This window comes from Barbus barbus, assembly GCF_936440315.1.
Source record: "Barbus barbus genome assembly, chromosome: 5".
In the NCBI taxonomy this organism is placed as follows: domain Eukaryota; kingdom Metazoa; phylum Chordata; class Actinopteri; order Cypriniformes; family Cyprinidae; genus Barbus; species Barbus barbus.
The window spans coordinates 29,184,361-29,205,250 of NC_136733.1; the positions used below are offsets into that span (position 1 = coordinate 29,184,361).

The 20,890-nt window shown below is 42.7% G+C and overlaps 1 protein-coding gene across 3 annotated transcripts in view; it reads right to left on the minus strand.

The window, feature by feature from the left end:
* Positions 1 to 240: 240 nt before the first annotated feature.
* The window catches only part of LOC306869918 (sialate:O-sulfotransferase 2-like), a 67,097-nt gene continuing 46,447 nt past the window's right edge, over positions 241 to 20,890 (minus strand). For all 3 annotated transcript variants that reach the window (XM_079416864.1, XM_079416865.1, XM_079416866.1), the window contains 6 exons: positions 11,431 to 11,615; positions 7,988 to 8,109; positions 7,731 to 7,905; positions 4,493 to 4,657; positions 4,203 to 4,403; positions 241 to 2,433 (listed from right to left, as the gene is read on the minus strand). In XM_079416864.1, the coding sequence (XP_079272990.1) occupies positions 2,081 to 2,433; positions 4,203 to 4,403; positions 4,493 to 4,657; positions 7,731 to 7,905; positions 7,988 to 8,109; positions 11,431 to 11,615 (1,201 nt within the window). In that variant the 3' untranslated portion in view covers positions 241 to 2,080. The remainder of the gene's footprint in view (positions 2,434 to 4,202; positions 4,404 to 4,492; positions 4,658 to 7,730; positions 7,906 to 7,987; positions 8,110 to 11,430; positions 11,616 to 20,890) is intronic.

Below are 20,890 nucleotides of genomic sequence, written 5' to 3' on the forward strand. Positions count from 1 at the left end.
GCCATTTCCTGAAACAGCGATAAAACCTATTAACTCTGACACTAGGAAGTAGCAACACAACCAGCATTTAAAATACAATGTAAATAGAGCTGTAAAGAGAGATTTAAAAGTAAAGTGCAATTTTTTGCTGCATTAGAAACCAACGAAATTGCATAAATAATGTTTGTTTGTTTCTTCAGCCTTTCACCAAATGCACACAGAAATCATAAATAAGCAAGCATGCAACTACATACATAAATTAATGTTGGGTCTCTGAGAAGTTGGGGCTTTGGAATTTATTGATCAGGACATCTGATGCACCATCCAAACAAGTTCAAATCCTTACCTCATATTCACACACTTCCCTCAGCTTACAATTATAATAAAAATCTTGTTGCAATCATTTAATTTCCTTTGCATTGCTGGCAATTGCTCTCGGATTTCCATAATTGTTTGGTAGAAATTCCTTACATTCACTCCATACAAAATACATTCAGAAAGACACTTCAGATCCTTTCTGAAATGAAAATCATGTAATGCTCAAATTTAAAAGCCTTTTCAAAAATATAGGTGACGCTTTGTCTTTTAGTCATTCTCCTTGTGAGCATTACAAAAATATATATGTGTATTTACATATATTGAATGTTATTTGTTAGGTCTTCAGCTGACAAGCAGAAATTTACCTGCGAGGTGCTTTTCGTCTCTTAAGAACATTGCTTCATACTTGCTTTCACCCCTTCAAGATTACTTTATAAAGCTGATTTGCTGTTTTAAATAAAAACAAACAAAACAAAAATCAGAATTCTGAAAATTTCTACATGGAATACGTTTATAATTGCATCCAAAACCTGACAACTAATGATATTTTGGGAGGAATTATTTGATTTTGTGGGGAGGTTATTCAATGCACCTCACACAGTACGAAGTGCAACTACTCTCACAGTCTAACCTGGGACATAAATTGAAGAAATGTTTTTTGCATAAAGGGGATAGTTCATCCAAAAATGAAAATTCTGTCATGATTTACTCATCTTCATCCGATTCCAAGTATTCACACAAGAGTAAGTTCTAATGTAAGACCCATGTTTATAGTGACCACGTCTGTCAAAAACATTAACTATGCATTTTCATTTTGGGGGAAACTACAGAAGATTAAAATAATAAAGGGGTAAAAGGTCAGTCAATGTCATTTTAAGCAATTTACAAGAAGCCCCCATTTCTTTAACTTTGTGAACACAAGATGAAATGTTTTTTTGACCGCCCACTGCAAATACATCTTAAAACCTCAGTGAGAAAAAAAGAAAGTTAAATCAATTAACTCAATGGAACAATCTCAACGTAGAAGTGTTCTAAACACAAAACAGAAGAACTTGGTTGTGTTCATCTAAATCGATAGCTCAATAAGGGTTGCAATTTGCCTGCAAATCACTGAAGGCAAGTACCAGACAACGTGTTTTCGAGTCGCCCATGCATTTATCTAATACACGTGGTATAGCTTGAGGATTTTTGTTGTCCATATTAGTTTTAACTATGATCAGTTTTAAGAAGCATCAAAACATCTGAAGGAAATTTCCAGATATTTGTGGTAACAGGAAGCTGGGGTTCAAATGTTAAAAATGAACTAGCTGTCCAGATATTCCCAATGAGACTGAAGTGCTTGAGGGATCATAGTGTAGTCCAGTAGTTGAAGGAAAAGCCAATTTAATGAAAGACAGATATCATGGGTTTATCTAAATAGCTGTCCCGGATGTCTATGTGGCAACAGACGCTTTTATAAAAAGTGTGAACAGTCATTTCCCATAATGACAGAACTGAATTTGTACACACTTGTAATGGCCTAAGGAAGATGGATCCATGGTGATTAAACTCAAAGCAAATTGTTGCACAAGCCCATGTCTTACTATGTAGTGTAGATTATTAATGAAAGGGCAAACAGTTTTTCAGCAGTTCATTTGTGCAATGCATACTGTAGCATTCTTAAAACTGAAAGCAATCAAACAGAACGATGATAAACAATTTCATATTCTAGGGGGAAAAATGGGTATAGCTGGGGGGAAAAAAGTGTTGTGAACAAAAAAAAGCACAAGTGAAGAGATGAGTATCATCTGGGCTTGTACTCCTCAGGTACACCAGATAGGTTTCTCTTTCTGAGAGCCGTGTCCACGGTCTTAATAAGCCCGTCAATAGTGGCACGCATCTCTGGCGTATAAGGGTCATATTCCAGCTTCCTCAGCCCGGAGCGTTTGAAGTTCCCATCCTTCTGTCCTTCCACACACAGCAGGCGGTCCTCTGACACTTCTAGGCTCAGAAAGATGACTATGCCTTTTAACTCAGAGAAAAGGTTCCGTTTTAAATCCTCAAAGTGTACCACTTGAACTTTCTTCCCATATTTCAGCCAGTCTAGTGTGTGGGATGCCCACCACGGAGCGTAGTTCTTCACAAACTCTGGCCACTCTGATTGAGAGAGAATGAGAGAGTTGAACTTCTTGAACAATGACATCTTGCAGTAACATGGCGCCTAAGATTTAGTGCGTTAGAAAAACTTTGTAGACGTGTGACAGCACTGAACAAATGTACCAGACATCACCAAACACAACTTGATTCAATAGCAGAACTGCTTAAGTATATTGTTAATCAATGATCAAAACACTTTTCTGAAAAAAACAACAACAAATTAAGCAGAAGTCAATCATACTCTGAATTGATGAACTTGTTAGTATTTAAGTAACAGAATATAATTTTTTGCTGAGAAATAAAATATAATCTTTTTTTCACAAACCAAATAAAATGATCAGATGATAGAGGATGTAAAAAGAATGGAATACAAAAGGAAGAAGCAAAAAATGCTGATTTGTTTAGATGCTTCTGCGTTTTGGTCAGTATGACACATCAGAAATAATTAATAAGCTTGTTGGCACAGCAACAAGAACAGTGAAACAATAACTGAGGAACATGCAGTGTTAAATATTCAAATGTGTTAAAAACACACACAGGCATCTTCATAAAACTGTTAAAAAATGTAACAAAAACAGAAAGATGCTCATTTGGAAAATCAAGACAAAAATGTCACAAGTATCTGCTTCTCCGTGGGAAAAAAAAATATTGTTAAGAAGCAGAACAAGAGAGAAAAATTGCTTAAAAAAGGACTTCATTGGGGTAAGGACAACTTTGCACAATAAACTGACCACTACCATAGTTCACACACTTTTTTTTAAATGCAACAAAACATTTTAGTAAAATTCCATTAACTGCAAGTTAAATGTGTTTTGGTTTAATGGTTATAACCATTCAAATTTAAACACCAGAAACATGTATTTGGTGCCCAATAATAGAATCCTGTACCTAAACATAAGCATCATTAGTCTTAAGCAAGTTGCTCTGAAGAAGCACCTTAAACACAGTCATGGCTTCTTGTGTCTGCTAAGCACACACTCTCGACCGCAGTATAGCAGCTTAGTTTAACCCTCAGACTAATGACAACGTAAAGAACAAAACAAGTTCTTTCAAACATTTAGCCTGATTATAAACATTGGTCTACCAAACTGGCCTAAGATACAGATAATGCCAGCAAATAATGTGATGAGCTCAGTGAAGACAAAAATGTGTCAAAAGACATCTGTATATGGAAAAGAAGCTGCACAAATTGTGATGGGAAAATTTTTGTAAATTATAGCAGCAGTATAAAGTTAAAGGAACAGTTCACCCAAAAATGAAAATTTGCCCTAACTCGTTTATCACATTTATTTAAATACGATAATCTTAAACAAATCCAGATTACATGTAATCAGTTACTATCCAGAACTGATCATTATTCTGCATTATCATGGATCGACTGGTATATTGGCTGGAAGCCATGATTTAAATCTAAAACACCTTAATGATAGATTTGTTTCCTACAAACTGACAGCTTTTCAGTAGACGTTAATTGACAGACTGGTGTCGTGTGGATTACTGTGGTGTTTTTATCGGATGTTTTATCGGATGCTTAGGATTCATTGGTGAGCAAGTGATATAACGCTACATTTCTCCACATCTGTTTCAATGAAGAAACAAATTCACCTGCATCTTGGATGGCCTGAGTACATTTCCAGCAAATTTTCCTTTTTAGGTGAACTATTTCTTTAACACAGATATTTAACATGCACGGTTTTTATATGCGTTATGCAAGTACTGCTGTTTGTATTGTGCATCGCTAGGCTTTAGAACAAGCTTTCATCTCTCACCTTTCCCCCTCCAATGAGCTTGAGAGGCAAATCCAATATGGCCGCCATACTTTCGGTTAAATTCTGCCATGAGGGCTTTGTAAGGGTTCCGGATCATAATAATGCTGGTATCAAAGGCCTCGATCTCCTTCTTGCCGCTCTCATGGGTCTTTATACATATGGTTCTACCACTGCGCCAGTGATCTCTCTCCCCTTTGAAACCTGCAGACAGAGAGAGAGCAAAGAGAGAGGAGACCATCAGCAAGCAAGAGGATGGCCTTCTCAAAAAGGAAACAAAATGTTAAGTTAACCTTTGTTGTACAGTGAGCCATCAAAATAATAGCTCCCGGTGTAGTAACCAGTGGCCAGCTCAATTAGGTGACGGGCCCACGTATTCCCTGCGCCTGGGAAACTAGCTAGTGCCACTAGGTGTTTGGAACGAGTGGGTAAAAAGCGCCGGTCCATACAACGATTATCTGTCGACATAAAGGAGAACACATATCAGGGCAAATGTAAAATATTGAAGTGAAAAAATCCTTAAAAAGTCTCAAAGTCTCCATGAAATTGCTTGAAAAGCAAGTATATTAGCACATATATTTATGACCTAGAGGTAACATACGTGTACTAAAAAAAATTGTAGTTTTGAAATCACAGAACCTTTGCACTCTGTAAACACCAACAGGAATGCACACACCACCATGAAAATATGCTGCTATTTTGATTAAATGAGAAAAGTTTATCTTAGAAACTCTCTCTTGAGAACAGTCTGATTCAGTCTTTTCAAATGTTAGATTGCTTGCAAATTTGGTTTGAAGCTGTACATGATGACCATCCAATTTTCACCACAGAGTGGATGACTATCAGACTGAAGAGGAAACGAGACAAAGCTTGTTAACATAGTTACAGTGTGATGAATTTGCTAACCTTATCTGTGTAAAGCTGAAACTAACCTTATCTTTGTTGTCCTTGTGCCTTAGTGGTCATAACTTTGCACAGATAACGTTAGTCAAAATAAATGACAGAATTCTAAGTCAAAATGTTGTCTTTTTAAAAAAATAATCATTAGGCTCCAAATGCTTAACCCAAAAACATTTATTCAAAAGGTCCTGAAACCATAAACTACAAATTATCTTCTGTCTCCGACAGGCAATCCATCCACACCATGAGTGTAACCGGTCTTTCCAGATGTAAGCAATCAAACAGCTTATATAAATGTCACAAAATAAACTACAAAAGTTATTTAAGATGCAACAGTGCACAAAATATTCTTATATATTTTCCATGCAGAGTGCAAGTGCAAACGGCTGTGCATTTATTTGTGCATTAAATTAAAGCTTTCACAGGATGTGTGAATTTGTGTAATGTAAGGTGAGCTAACAAAACCATGAGTAATATACAACCCCAATTCCAAAAAAGTTGACACATTTTATAAAATGCAGTGAAATTAAGAATCTGTGATTTACTAATTCCCCTTAATTGACAAAAGTACAAAGAATAGATTTGTTCACACTCCAAAAAAGTTGGAACAGAGGCAAAATAAAAGTTAAACTGTTTTGAAACAGACTTTTGAGCCCTCAGATAATGCATAAGAAACCACCATGCTGCAGTGTCAAATATAGCCACGTTCTCAGGATTACATCAGAAAACCACAGTTATTTACCACAGTATTCCGCTGCAACTTGAATCTGTTGCGCAAAGAGAAAGACCTACATCAATACTATGCAGTGATGCTGCCTGGGTTCTCTGGACCAGAGCTCATCTCAGACAGTCAGAAAGACAGTGGAAATGTCAGATGAGTCCAAGTTTCAGCTTGTTCTTGGGAAAAACGGACCTTCTCGGTCCCAAAGACCAAAGGGATCATCCAGACTTTCATGGTATGGGGGTGAAGCAGAGCAAATGACGTAAGTGTATGCTGATTGGCCAAACCAAGCACCGTCTACCCAGCATTTTTAAAAAGCCATGTAAACATATTCACGAACAAAGACGCTGTCAGCCGCTTTAGAGTTCATGCCGCCATTCACTTAAATGGCCCGAGGGGGAAATTGCTGCTCTAGGAACCACCATGCTAGCTAGTTTCTAGAACTATGTGGTGCAAAAGCCCCTAATTATACAGAGCTGCAGAGAGACATACACTGCGATCAAGATGCAGTCTATCATGGGAAGTCCATGGTTATTAGATCAAGACAATCCCAGCTCTCATTCTGCATGTGTTACAACAGCATGGTTTGACTGGCCAGTGGATCTGTCTTCTATTGAAAATGTATGGAGGAGAATCAGACAATAACGACTTCGGACTGATGAGCAGCTGAAGTCTTGTATCAAGCAAGTCCGGATAAAAATTTTTGCATGCAAAACTTTAACAGTTAGCATCCTCAATTCTCATACAATTTAACACTGTTAATTAATTAAAAGGAAAGATGATGTTACAGAGTGTTAAACATGCCTCTGTCCCAACTTTTTTGGAGCGTGTTGCAGCCATCAAAATCAAAATATGATATAAAATCTGTTTATATTTACAAAATACATTTAAGTTGGCCAGTGAAAACATTGGAAACCTTTTCTTTGTATTTCTGTCAATAAAATAAAGGTTAACGAGAATTAACAAACCACAGCTTCTTGATTTTTGTTGTTTTATGTAATAGCTAGCGTAGATTTGAGGGAAACTTTGATGCTTTTAACTCTTTGATGTGTCACCCCCAACCCTTCACTCCACAGCACACCACACACACTTGTGCAGCATATTTAAAAACTGCGGAGAGAACTAACCAGTGCTTATAAACAGGCAATTCTCTCACCCTCAAAGTCAACAAAGTGACTCTATGTGGTTTTGTGGCCAAGTGCATGTGCGTGTTTCGGAAAAAGGCTCTGCTTGCACAGCAGGACGTTTGCACCATTTAAGTTTTACAAGCATGCATTTAGAGTTAAAGCTCATTTAGAGTTCGTCACATGTTTGAAACACAGCCACAGCCATATCACCCTGCAGCCCAAGACCGGCTGCCCACTGAAGCGAAGCAGGGTTGAGCCTGGTCAGTACCTGGATGGGAGACCTCCGGTGAAAACTAGGTTGCTGTTGGAAGAGGTGTTAGTGAGGCCAGCAGGGTGTGCTCACCCTGTGGTCTGTGTGGGTCCTAATGCCCCAGTGTAGTGACGGGGACACTATACTGTCAAAAAGCACTGTCTTTCGGATGAGACGTTAAACCGAGGTCCTGACTCTCTGTGGTCATTAAAACCACCTCTGTGGCTGCCGTCGCATCATCCAAGTGGATGCTGCACACTGGTGGTGGTAGAGGAGAGACCCCCCCACATGATTGTAAAGCGCTTTGGTTGTACAGCAATACACAATAAAGCGCTATATAAATAAATCATTCATTCATTCATTCATTCAGTGAAGACTGAATGTGCTGAAGCAGCACAACCTGGGCTATATTTTGTGCTTCTATAGTGACCTGACATGTTTGTTCTTGTCCTAAATCAGGAAAATACTGTGCATGTGGGCTGCCTGTGCGCTCAGCTGAGCTCATTGTTTGGGTCCAAACAAACTAATGCTACCTTGTACTTGGGTCTGGTACACTACAAAGAAGTCATTGTTTCCACAGCTCTCAAAGTCTTCTCCGGCACAGTGCTGGAGACACATTTCCTCATCCTCACGCTCATGCAGGGTGAAGAGTGGAGTAGGAAATCCACAGTGACATTTTTCACCAGCCAAGGCTGCCAGAGAGAATTCCTATGACAGAAAAAGAAAGAGATTATATAGGACAGTCTATAAACACAGTACTGTAAGTATGAGAGAGACCCGACATACTCACTTTCTCTGTGCACATGTCAACACACTTGTCCACTGACATGTTTTTAATAACCGCACTAGCAGGAAGCGCCAGGATCACATTGTCTGGCCTCTTGAAACAGCCCTTGAATATGGCACTCCCATCTGAAAAGCAAAATAAAAATGAATTTTTAAAATGTAAAACCAACACAAACAACCTCATATATACCATTTTCTGAAGAAAATGTGAGTGTTGCTTGTCTGTGAAAACCTCACCAGCTACTGTCTTGTAAATGTTTTTAAATTGACTCGTTAAAACAAAAAGCAATACATTGAAGTTCAAATAGTATCTGACACTATTTGCACGGAGTGTAAATAGCATCTATCACTATTTGTACAAGTGGACATGGTCTTTTATCAATTCATTTAAGCATGGTTTCATCAAAGGCTAAGTTGTTCCTGCACAACTATTGTATTCACTTGCAGTGTTTATCAGATAACTTCTCATACGCAAACAGACATCCTGTCACATGAGAAAAGTGCTTATTCAGGACACACGGGGTAGAATGTCACAAGTTTCTGCCTGTGCTATGTTTTGATCAATAAAGGAAACATGAGGCATAAGGAAAAGGGTGAGGGACGTGCCTTAAAGGTCTGGAAATGGATATTAATTTTATTTTATTCATAGTTTATTGTAAAAATGGATGCTGTGAGAAGGATCTAAACAATACTGGCTACAATAAATAAACACAAAATGAATGAGATGGGAAAAACAAACATTCAGGCTTCCCACTCTTTTTCAGTGATCATTTTCCAAGACTTTAAGGACTTTTATGAGGGGAATAAAAGATAAGGATGACGCCCTAAAGTAATATATTCTTCTCTTGAAAAGTCTTTAAAAACATACAGTAGTTTATGGCCATGACTTAACTATAAAATCAGCTCTTTAATATGAGCTCTTAATAATACATAACAACAAATGAGTTTCGGAACCAATTTCAGTACCATAGCCAAAAAATCTAAGTATTAAATTTTTTATTTACCTATTTTGAAATACTAATAAATTAAATCAGTTCATTATTAATGCTAATAATAATAATAATAATATTAAAGAAAAAATCTTTTAAAATATTATTTTATAAGTATTGCTTTAAAAGGGTCAAGTAAAAAATAAGTGTATTCTGAGGCGCGTCAACGTGCTCTGGCATAGTAGACGCATGCGCGGAAGCGATCTAAACAATGGGTGATGTATATGCACAACAAATCGCTTCCGCGCATGTGTCTACTATGCCAGATCACATTGATTCATCGTGCCAGCTGTTGTGATTGTGATTCAGAGTAGTACTGATTCAATTGAAGTCTTGAGACACGAAACAGTCGGTCTGTGCAAGAAACTGAACAGCATTTATATAATTTTTTACCCCTGATCCACCACAATGTCCAACTGTATAAATACTGTTCAGTTTCTTGCACAGACCGATTGTTTCGTGTCTCAAGACTTCAATTGAATCTGTACTACTACCAGCGCTGCAGAAAGGCTATTGTTAGGTTTTTAAAATTTCAGTATTGAAATGGTACAGAAGTACTAATATCCTACTTTTGAATTACTGAAACACTTCTCTTAAAGTTGACCACTGGATAGAAGGCTGGGAAACACATCAATGTACAAACTGTCAAGAGTCAGTAGTGATGCACTGATCTTGATTTTTCATGGCCGATTCCAATTTCTTACAAGCAAATGGGCTGATTCTAATTGATTGATTGATTTTTATTTATTTTAAATAAGAGATAAGATATGAGTTGTAATATGAGTACAAAAATATGTTTTTTGCTCTTTTACAGGCCAAACTCTGTAGCCATTTAAATTTAGAGGCAATAACTGCATTTTAATCACAATCCAAAGAAGGATTCTACATGAACAGTTTATGATTTACATTAAATTAAATTAGATGTAATTTCAAACTCTGAAGCAAAGACAGAATGCTCTGTCCTAATCTTTGAATTTATGCTACATATAACATATCTGTATGACACAAAAACAGAAGACGGGCTGAATAAGAATGCAGATTCACTCTCTGACAGCAGCAATATAGCGTTTCTTTGTTTACTGATGTAAACAAAGCAGAGCTGCACCTACAAATACCACTTTAGTATGCATAATACACTGGCAACATGAAAAGAAAATGCCATCTAGACTTCTGAAGACAGTCAGTTCCCCTCAGAGATACATGAGAAGCCCCCCACCCCCAATTCATTCTAAAGGATTTTCTTCCAATATTTTGAGCGTCATGACAGTAAGCTTGCTCTGCCAGTATTTTCGGTAACACTTTTTTTTTACGGTGTCCATGTTACATAGTAATAGCAATAAATTATGCATAATTACATGCAACTAACCCTAATCCAAACCCTCATCCTAACCCTAACCATTTAGTAAGTGCATCTAGTTAATTAATATTACTCAGTACTTAAAGGTATAAATACACTGTAACAAGGGCACCTTAAAATAAAGCGTAACCTCTTTGATTCTCCTCTTTGTGTTCATCTACAGCATCTCTTGTCTGTTAAAGGCCCGTTTACAGACTTCGTAATATTTCCACACAAATTGTATTTTGAAAGATGGTTGTAATACAGTTTGTGTGCAAGTCTGGAACAGAGATCGGACAAAATAAAACAAACGAGGCGATTGCGATCGTGCGTTTGGATGAACAACTAGCCAGTTTCCGATTTATGGACAATTACTAAAATGAATTGTTTCAGGCCAGAGATGAACTGTTCGTTCTTGGCTAAAAGAAAACACAATTAAATTTTTTCTCTCATTTTCCATGTGTTTTTCATGATTGGAAAATTAGTCATCAATCTCCCAGGTTTTCCAGGATGTGTGGGAACCCTGAAACAAAGTGATATAATTTTTCTGCAATCACTAGAAAACAAAGAGTAGAAATCACTCCCCCATGGAGCTCGCTGGCGAGCCATTTGCCCTGTGCTACGCTCTTGCTATTATGCTTTGATTATCAAAATAGCGTAAATACAAACAAGCCAATTTCTGTTAGCAAAAAATATTAAGGTCTCATTGGGTTAACATTAGGACAATATATTTTTACAGCATTTCTTAACCTTTGTTAATTATATTACAATTACAACTAATACATTTTTGTTCATGTTAGTTCACACTGCATTAACCAAATGTAACCTTTTAAATTTTAAAAAGTATGAGTGCTGAAATTAACATGAAGATGAATAAATACTGTAGAAGCATAGTTTATTGTTAGTTGTCAACAAAAGTAGTTGATTTTAGCAAATTAAACCTTAGGTAAAGTCTTACCCAATTTGATGTAAGAAATAATTTGGTCTTATTTATAAAAGTCACACGCTCCTTTCTGCTTTTGAGATTGATATCAGTGATGAGTCACATCCGTGTCCATATACATGTGAGCATGAGCTTGCAGATGCGTGTGTGTAAGTGTATGTGTGTGTCAGGGTGCTCACATCTGCGGGCCGACTCCTGGCTCAGCTCCAGTCTATATATGGACAGTCGATTAGGTCCTCCACAGAGGTTACTCTTCTCCCCTTTACACTCCATATTACATTCGCTCTCTGACACGTTGGGGGCCTGGATCTTATGGCCACAGTAGCACTCGGCTCCAAACTCTAGACCCGCATAGAGATAACCCCTAATAACACAGGACAGAGAGAAAACATCATTATTCATTCAATTCATTGCAATGTCTGGGCCAGTTAGTGTTCCGACATGCTGAGCTATGAAGAAATGCGATATGAAGTCCTGCTCATTATCCTGTACCCAACGCTGATTCTTCTCTTCTCTAAAATGTTCAAAAATAAATACGTGAGTGAGTGAAGTGACATACTGCCAAGTATGGTGACCCATACTCGGAATTCGTGCTCTGCATTTAACCCATCCAACGTGCACACACACAGCAGTGAACACACACACACCGTGAACACACACCCGGAGCAGTGGGCAGCCATTTATGCTGCGGCGCCCGGGGAGCAGTTGGGGGTTCGGTGCCTTGCTCAAGGGCACCTCAGTCATGGTATTGAGAGCGCTGGACATTCACTCCCCCCACCTACAATCCCTGCCGGCCCGAGACTCGAACCCGCAACCTTTGGATTACGAGTCCGACTCTCTAACCATTAGGCCACGAACTCGAGCAGCGTTGAAAACGCTAGGGGAACGCCTCCAGCGTGACCGCGCTCTGAATTACATGTGTAATCTGTCCAATGGAAGGGCGAGACGTCACGGGCGGGTGACGTAATTGACCAGGAAGCATAAAAGCACATGCGGCGGAGCCGGCATCAGCTTTTTGTCATTCAGCAACCGCTACTCTGTATGTGTGTCTTATTTAGTGTTGTTTGTCCCTAAGCACAATCACTTGAAATAAGCTCCACAATGTGTGCAAGCACTTGGGCGAGAGCAGATCGCATTACAGGCTGTATGTTCCTCCCTGCAAACGTTATATCACTGCAGGGGTACACAGTCCGTGTGTGGTCTGCTTGAGAGCAGAGCACGCATAGTCAGCTCTCAAGTCAGCTGTCCGCTTTGTGAGCGTTTGCCACTGCGTCTGCCCTAGCGTTCCTCGCAGTGCCGGTCCCGCTTTTGCCGAAGAAAAAGAAAAAAAGGCGGAGCGGCGGCTGCTCTCGTGGGAATCGCACATGGATCAGGTGGAGGGAATGAAGACGGGCGAGCCCCTATCTTCTTCCTTTCCCATCAGATCCAGCGCCCGCTCTCTGTGTTCGGAAGCCCGCCCCGTGGTTTCTTCCCCCCCACAGAGAGGGCTTGACGCTCCACCTGTCTTCCTCTGAGGAGGTGGACGTGTAGGACGTCGATGACCTTTGTAAAGCTGCAGTGTTTGCACAAGCATATTATGAATGACGACATCATTATATTCGCGCTGTCAGCTCTAAAGATAAAGGGCTGATTGTGCTTCTCCCCGCCTTAAGATCTCGCGGTTCCAGTCCGCCACTGCTGAGGCATGGCTGCGAATGAGATCGCGGGGATCGCAACATGGATCTGGCGGACGGGTTGGAGACGGGTTCGCCCCATCTCCATCTGCATTCCCCAGATCTAGCACTCTGGCAAGTGCCCGCGGTGCGGTTCTTCCCCCTTTGAGTGAGAGCTCGCGGTTGCAGCGCGCGTTGCCGAGGCGACGTTGTCTGGTTGTCTTTCTGCATTTAATTTTGAGGAATTAAATTATGTATTTCATCTAACTATGAGAAGTTAGATGAAGTGAAGTGAAGTGAAGTGAAGTGACATTCAGCCAAGTATGGTGACCCATACTCGGAATTCGTGCTCTGCATTTAACCCATCCAACGTGCACACACACAGCAGTGAACACACACACACCGTGAACATACACCCGGAGCAGTGGGCAGCCATTTTATGCTGCAGCGCCCGGGGAGCAGTTGGGGGTTCGGTGTCTTGCTCAAGGGCACCTCAGTCGTGGTATTGAGGGTGGAGAGAGCGCTGTACATTCACTCCCCCCACCTACAATTCCTGCCGGCCGGAGACTCGAACCCGCAACCTTTGGATCACGAGTCCAAATCTCTAACCATTAGGCCACGACATATATATAGATGTGTATATATGTATACATATACATATACATATACATATATGTGTGCATAGGAGCCTCTTGGGACTTTTCTCGAGTGAGAGCACGATGCTTTACCTTTCTTCCTCTGAGGAGGTTGAGGTGATCAGCAGGGGCTGCTGGGCGGAGCAGCCCCAACCGTGTTCCAGCTCCTCATTAGGGAGCATCACTTCTCGTACTCCCCATAATATTTGTCAGAGTCAGAGTTGCGCTCCCGGCCCAAAGGCTTCTAGAAGAAAGCGGATCTGCGGACCGTCATTCTCGCTGGATAGTCTTTGGCTAAAACGTCCTGCTGCCTGTGACCCAGGACTTCTGAGGGCCAGCCCCTCTGGGGAAGAGCGGCGCACATCGCATTACACGGTGCCCGTCTCTCCTCAGTGCCCTCAGGAGATCGGTCTGCCAACCCTGCCAGTGTTCCAGGGTGCAGCGGTCTCCAGCGAGCACTTCTCTCAGTTACTTCTGCCCGGAAACGTAGCGGAACTGACAGGTTCGCCGCCCCTTTGGGGGTCCTTAGAGCAGCTAGAGCGGCCGTCCCCTGCCGGTCTTCCGCTTCAGGGCACCAAGCTAGCAGCTCTAAGCACACCAGAGGCCAGTCTAGAGAGACTGGTTCCCTCAGTAGGCACCTGGCGGTGAGGGAGCCCCTGCTAAGCGTGTCTCATTGGGTCCTGCCTGAGCAGGCTCTGGTTCTATCAGTCTAGTCTTCCTATAAATGATGCGGGTCTGAGGACCGTCATTTCAATAGCAGACTTCAGCTGAGGCAGTCCTGATGCTATGGTCCAGGACTCATGAGGGCAGGCCCCTCTGGGGAAGATCGGTGTACACCGCGGTACATGGTGCCCGTCTCTCCTCAGTGCCCTCGGGAGATCGGTCTGCCAACCCTGCCACATACGGTGTTCCAGGGCGCATCGATCTCCAGCGAGCACACATCTCAGTTTCTTCCGACCAGAAAGCAGAGCTGAGATGCTTGCCACCCCTTCGGGGGTCTCTAGAGCAGCTAGTTCGGCCGTCTCCTGCCGGTGTGCCATTCCAGGACACCGAGCTAGCCGCTCTGGGTACACCAGAGGCCAGTCTCAAGAGACTGGTTCCCTTAGTAGACTATTTGGCTGCGTGGAATCTACTGCCAAATGTGTTTCCATGGGTCCTGCATACTGTAGAGAGAGGCTACAGAATCCAGTTTGGTTCTCCTCCGCCTCAATTCAACGGGGTGAATCCCACTCTGGTGGGCCCTGAGCAGGCTCAGGTAATGGAACGAGAAGTAGAGTACTCTCTTGAGGAAGGAGGCCATCGAGGTGGTCCCTCCTCATGAAAGAGAGTCCGGGTTCTACAGCCAGTACCTCATAGTTCCCAAGAAGGATGGAGGGTTGCGTCCCATTTTAGACCTGCGTCAGCTGAACCACTCAGTCATGCGACTGAAGTTCAAGATGCTCACAATCAAACATGTCGTGTCTCAAATCAGGTCAGAGGACTGGTTTGTCACGATAGATCTAAAGGACGCGTACTTCCATGTCTCCATCCTTCCCAGTCACAGGAAGTTCCTGAGGTTTGCTTTCGGGGGCGAAGCTTACCAATATAGAGTTCTTCCCTTTGGCCTAGCACTCTCACCCCGTACAGTATGCGGATGCTTCAGGGCATCTGCATACTGAATTATATCGACAATTGGTTGATCCTAGCTCAATCAGAGCAAACGGCGGCTCTACATCGAGATGACATTCTCGCCCACATGAAAGACCTGGGGTTAAGACTAAACGCCAAGAAAAGTGTGCTTTCTCCATTACGGAGGACCACTTATCTGGGCGTGGTGTGGGATTCGACCACGATTCAAGCACGCCTGTCCCCTGCTCGTATTGAGTCGATCCTCACAGTCAAGAGAGTGAAAGAAGGCCTTTCAGAGACTGCTGGGTCTGAGGGCAGCTGCGTCCAACATGATACCTTTTGGCCTGCTGTACATGAGACCCCTACAGTGTTGGCTCAAGACCAAGGGGTTCTCCCCGAGGGGAAAACCACTCCGCACTTTCAAGGTCACGAGACGATGTATACGTGCCTTAGACATGTGGAGGAAACCTTGGTTCTTGTCCCAGGGCCCAGTGTTGGTTGCTCCTTGTCGCCATGTAACACAAGCGACGGACGCATCCCTCACCGGTTGGGGAGCGGTCATGAGTGGCCACCCTGCCCGTGGTCTGTGGAGTGGCCGCATTTGACATGGCATATCAATTGGTTGGAGAAGCTGGCCGTGTTTCGAGCACTCAAACACTTCCTCCCAGACCTAAGAGACCACCACGTGTTGGTGCGCACTGACAGCACATCGATGGTCTCGTACATAAACCACCAGGGAGGTCTGCGGTCACGACCCTTGTACAAGCTGGCGCACCAGATCCTTGTGTGGTCCCAGGGCAAACTCCTCTCATTAAGAGCAGTGCACATTCCTGGGCATCTCAATGTGGGAGCAGACGTTCTGTCGAGATAGGGGCCGAGGCCTGGGGAATGGATGCTTCACCCCGAGGTGGTGTATCAGATATGGAGAGTGTTTGACCAGGCACAGGTGGACCTGTTTGCGACTATAGAGTCAGTTCAATGTACCCTCTGGTTCTCTCTGACTTCTCCAGCTCCTCTGGGACTGGATGCTATGGTGCAGACTTGGCCGAGGCTTCGTCTGTACGCTTTTCCCCCTATCGTTCTGCTCCCGGGAGTTCTGGCGAGAGTGCTGTCTGGACGAGGTCAGTCTACTACTGGTAGCGCCGTTCTGGCCGGGCCGAGTATGGTTCTCGGATCTGATTTCTCTCCTCGACGGCACTTCAAGGGAGATTCCCGTCAGGAGAGATTTCCTCTCACAGGCGTGGGGCACTATCGTCCACCCTCACCCAGAGTTGTGGAAGCTGTGGGTGTGGCCTCTGAGGAGGCACAGCTCCTAGCTACCGGGCTCTCAACCGAGGTTGCTGAGAAACAAAGGTTGCTGAAAAAACAAACAAAAAAACAGTAGAACCCCTCCCAAAACACAATAGAAAATTTTATGGATTTAAGGGTTATAATGGGAATTGTATTGGTTTTAATGTAAACTATAATGGTGTCTACTGGTATTTGATGCATTCTATTGGTGGGATGTAATCTAGCAGATGGCAAACAATAGAAAAACAGTAATTACTATTGGAATAATGCCCAAAACAAAAAGGAATTTTGTAATGGTTTTTATGGAAACTGTAAGAATTTCTGTGATGGTTTCTATTGTTTTTTTTGTATACTCATACTGTGCTGCACATTATTGGCAATATTGAGCTGAAGCTTGACTTTGCGAGTTATCCCTCACGGTACGCAGTCCGACTCGCCCACTGTCACAGTTCACAGAAGCGTGGCAGGCACTGCCAGGGGTATCAGAGTGTTTTCTGAAATCAATAAAGAGTGGCTACACACTTCAGTTCTTCCGCAGATCGCCCCGTTTCAACGGTGTGTTAATGTCCACTGTACAGGATCAGAGTGCCTCAGCTCTGCGAGAGGAAATACACAATCTTCTCGCAAAGCGTGCTGTAGAGACAGTGCCCCTCACAGACCGCGAGAGCAGCTTATACAGTTGTTATTTTCTGGTGCCAAAGAAAGACGGCGGACTCTGCCCAATCTTGGACCTGAGACCCCTGAATTGCGCGCTTTCAAAGCGTTCGTTCAAAATGATTACGCGGAGACAAAACCTCTCACTTTCCAGACCGGGAGATTGGTTTATCTCCGTGGATTTAAAGGATGCTTATTTTTCACATTCAGCTAGCCCTCCGCCACAGGCGCTTCCTGATATTTGCATTCGAGGGGATAGCGTACCAATTCACGGTCCTGCCCTTTGGCTTATGTCTGGCCCCTCGCACGTTTACGAAATGCATGGCCGCTGCTCTCTCTCCTCTAAAGCAGAGCGGAATGCGCATCCTGAACTATCTCAATGACTGGCTAGTCTTAGCCCAATCAAAGAGCGCGCTGCTCAGCGACAAACTCAGGCTCCTCGCTCATATGCAGAGCTTAGTGCTGATTGTAAATATGCAAAAGAGCATGCTGGTACAGAGTCAGAACATCTCCTTTTTAGGAGTGGAACTGAACTCAATCAATATGCGAGCGCGTCTGTCGGAGGAGCGCTCATAAAAACTGATCAGCTCTCTTGCAGTCTTCAAGGTCGTTCTTCCCCGCTAAAATGCTTTCAGAGGACGCTCGGCCAGATGGCTGCTGCCTCGACAGTGTGCAGTCTAAGGCTCCTACATATGCGACCGCTTCAGCTCTGGCTAAAGAGCCGGGTGCCACAGAATGCATGGCGCACGGACACCTTGCGAGTGCTTCCATACGCTGATCCCTTGGCGCAATATGACTCTGTATCGCCGGGGTGTTCGTATTGGCCAAATGATCAGGAGAAAGAATGTTACGACAGATGCATCGAGCAGGGGCTGGGGAGCCATATGCGATGGCAGACCAGCCTTCGGGACATGGTCAGAAATGGAGAAATCATGGCACATAATCTGTCTGGAACTCCTAGCGCTCGAGTGCTTTCTCCCAGACATTCTTCAACGTCACGTTCTCATCAGGACGGACAGCATGACAGTGGTAGCGTTTATAAATCACCAAGGCGGTGTGAACTCGCGACCACTGCTGCAGCTGAGAGAGAGACCTCCTTCTGTGGGCAGATCGACACCTCCTCTCCATCCGGGCAGTAAATGTCCCTGGACGCCTGAACTATGGCATGGATTTACTGTCGAGGGGCGGGGTAATCCACAGGGAGTGGAGATTACAGTGAAACTCCAGTGAAACGTCTGCCTCGCGTGCTTTGCAAAATCAGAGAGGAAAAGTAATCTGTTCTGTTAGTGGCACCGAAATGGCCTAATCAGCCATGGTTCCCAGAACTGTCGGAGATGCTGGTAGCCCCCCCGTGGACTATCCCACTGAAAAGAGACCTCCTCTCTCAAGCACAAGGAACGATATGGCACCCAAATCCAGAGTCATGGAGCCTTCATGTCTGGCCGCTCGACAGAGCTTGCCAGTAACAGATGCACTTCCTCAGCGCATGTTGAACACTATCTCTGAGGCTAGGGATAGCGAATCGGAGACCTGCAGGCCGTGTATTTAATTTGGGCCAGGTGATTGCAGACTCACCTTGAAGCCTAGAAAAGGTTATGTGCCTAAAGTGCTTTCGACTCCATTTAAAGCGCAGGTCATAACAATATTTGATTTCCTCCCCGAAACACCGACCGGGATGGAGCCGCTTAATACACTCCTGCTTTGCCCTGTACGTGCGATGCACACTTATATCGAGCGCTCTAGACAGTTCAGACTCTCGGAGCAGCTATTTGTATGTTTTGGTGGACGCACAAAAGTACTGCCTGTGTCCAAGCAAAGGCTGTTACACTGGATCGTCGGGGTTCGGGCCCACTCAACCCGCGGACTCACGTCATCCTGGGCCTGGGCAAATGGCATGTCTATTCAGGACATTTGTATGGCGGCAGGCTGGTCGTCACCCAGCACTTTTGCAAGGTTTTATAGCCTAGATGTGTCGTCGCTTGTCTCGCATGTGCTGTCAGTGCGAGCAGTGCACGCGCCTACTCAGCCTCAGCTATGGCAATGGCAAATTTATTTATATAGCACTATTAATTACAACCCATGGTTGTCCAATGTGCTTTAAAGCAAAGGAAAAATATAAAACTAAAAAACATAATAAAAACACAAAAACATACACAACGTGCAATAACGTGATGTGGTCCCGTTTTCGAGTACCTGTGAGCAGTCTGGCTGCTGCATTTTGAACTAACTGTAATCGGGAAAGAGCTGACTGGCTAATCCCAACATATAGAGAATTACAGTAATCCAGGCTGGAAGATATAGGCATGGATTACTTTTTCAAAGTTTTTGAAGGAGAGAAATTACTTTACTTTTGATAGCATTCGCAACTGAAAAAAGCATGATTTCACGACCAAGTTTATATGCTTATCAAATTTCAAAGACTCAAAGACACCCACCAAGATTTGTTTTGGGATTATGAATTGAATCTGAAGAACCAAAAAATATTATTTCCGTTTTACTTTCATTAAAATTCAGGAAGTTTAGAGACAACCAGGACTTTACACCTGACAAGCAAGCCATGGGAGTGTCCAAATCATCTGAATTACGTTTTAAGGGCAAATAAACTTGGCTGTCATCCGCGTAGCAATGGAATGACAGCCCCATACTTCCTGAAAATAGAACCAAGTGGGAGCATGCATATTGAAAAAAAAAAATGGGAGCCAAAATGGATCCCTGCGGAACCGCACATGATAAAAATGCTTCACTAGAAAAGAAATCTCCACAATTTACTGAAAACCTTCGATTAGAAAAATAAGATTTAAACCAATTTAAAGCAGTACCCTTTATACCTGCGCATTGCTCCAACCGAGCAATAAGAACTTTGTGATCGACCGTATCAAATGCAGCGGTCAAGTCTAGGAGCACAAGCACAGCATAGTTACCACAATCAGAGGTTACTAAAATATAATTTAAGACTTTCAACAATGCAGTCTCAGTAGAGTGATGTTTTTTAAAACCAGATTGAAATATTTAAAAAATCATATTGTCATCTAGAAAACCCTGCAATTGCTGTAGGACAATTTTCTCCAAGAATTTAGCGATAACTGAAAAATTTGAGACAGGTCTAAAGTTGGCTAACACTGTGAGGTCTAAGTTCTGTTTTTTAAGCAGGGGGTGGACTGTTTCATGTTTTAACAAGTCAGGTACAATACCAGTTTCTAAGCAGCGATTAATCATAATCAAGATATAAGGCCCAGCTACATCAAAAACTTGTTTAAGAAAGTATGGAGGAATAATATCAATACAAGAGCCTGAAGGCTTAAGCTGATCCACTATTTCTTGAAGATGAGTGCCAGAAATGGGTTTAAAATGACTAAAAACAGCACTACAAACGGGGAAGAGAGGAATCGAAGGAAGAGGCGGTTATCCCCAGTCTAAGATCTCTTATCTTATTGACAAAAAAATTAAAAGCTTCACATATAGATGGAGACACTTCAGGAAACAAACACACAGAGGGGTTCATAGTAGAACTGATGATAGTGAAAAGTGTTTTCGGCCTGTGACAGTTTTTAGTAATGATTTCTAAAAAATATCTTGATTTTGCTGCTTTGACTGCTTTCTGGTATTGCAATAGCGAATCACTTAATATTTCAAAAGAGACCTGGAGTTTGTCTTTTTTCCATTTACACTCTGCTCTTCTACAACACTTCCTGAGCGAGCGTATGGTCTCATCTATCCAGGGCTCTGACCTAGGTTTTTGTTGTGAGGTTTTTAAAGGTGCCACAGAGTCTAAGACATTAGCAGAGATAGAATTAAACCTG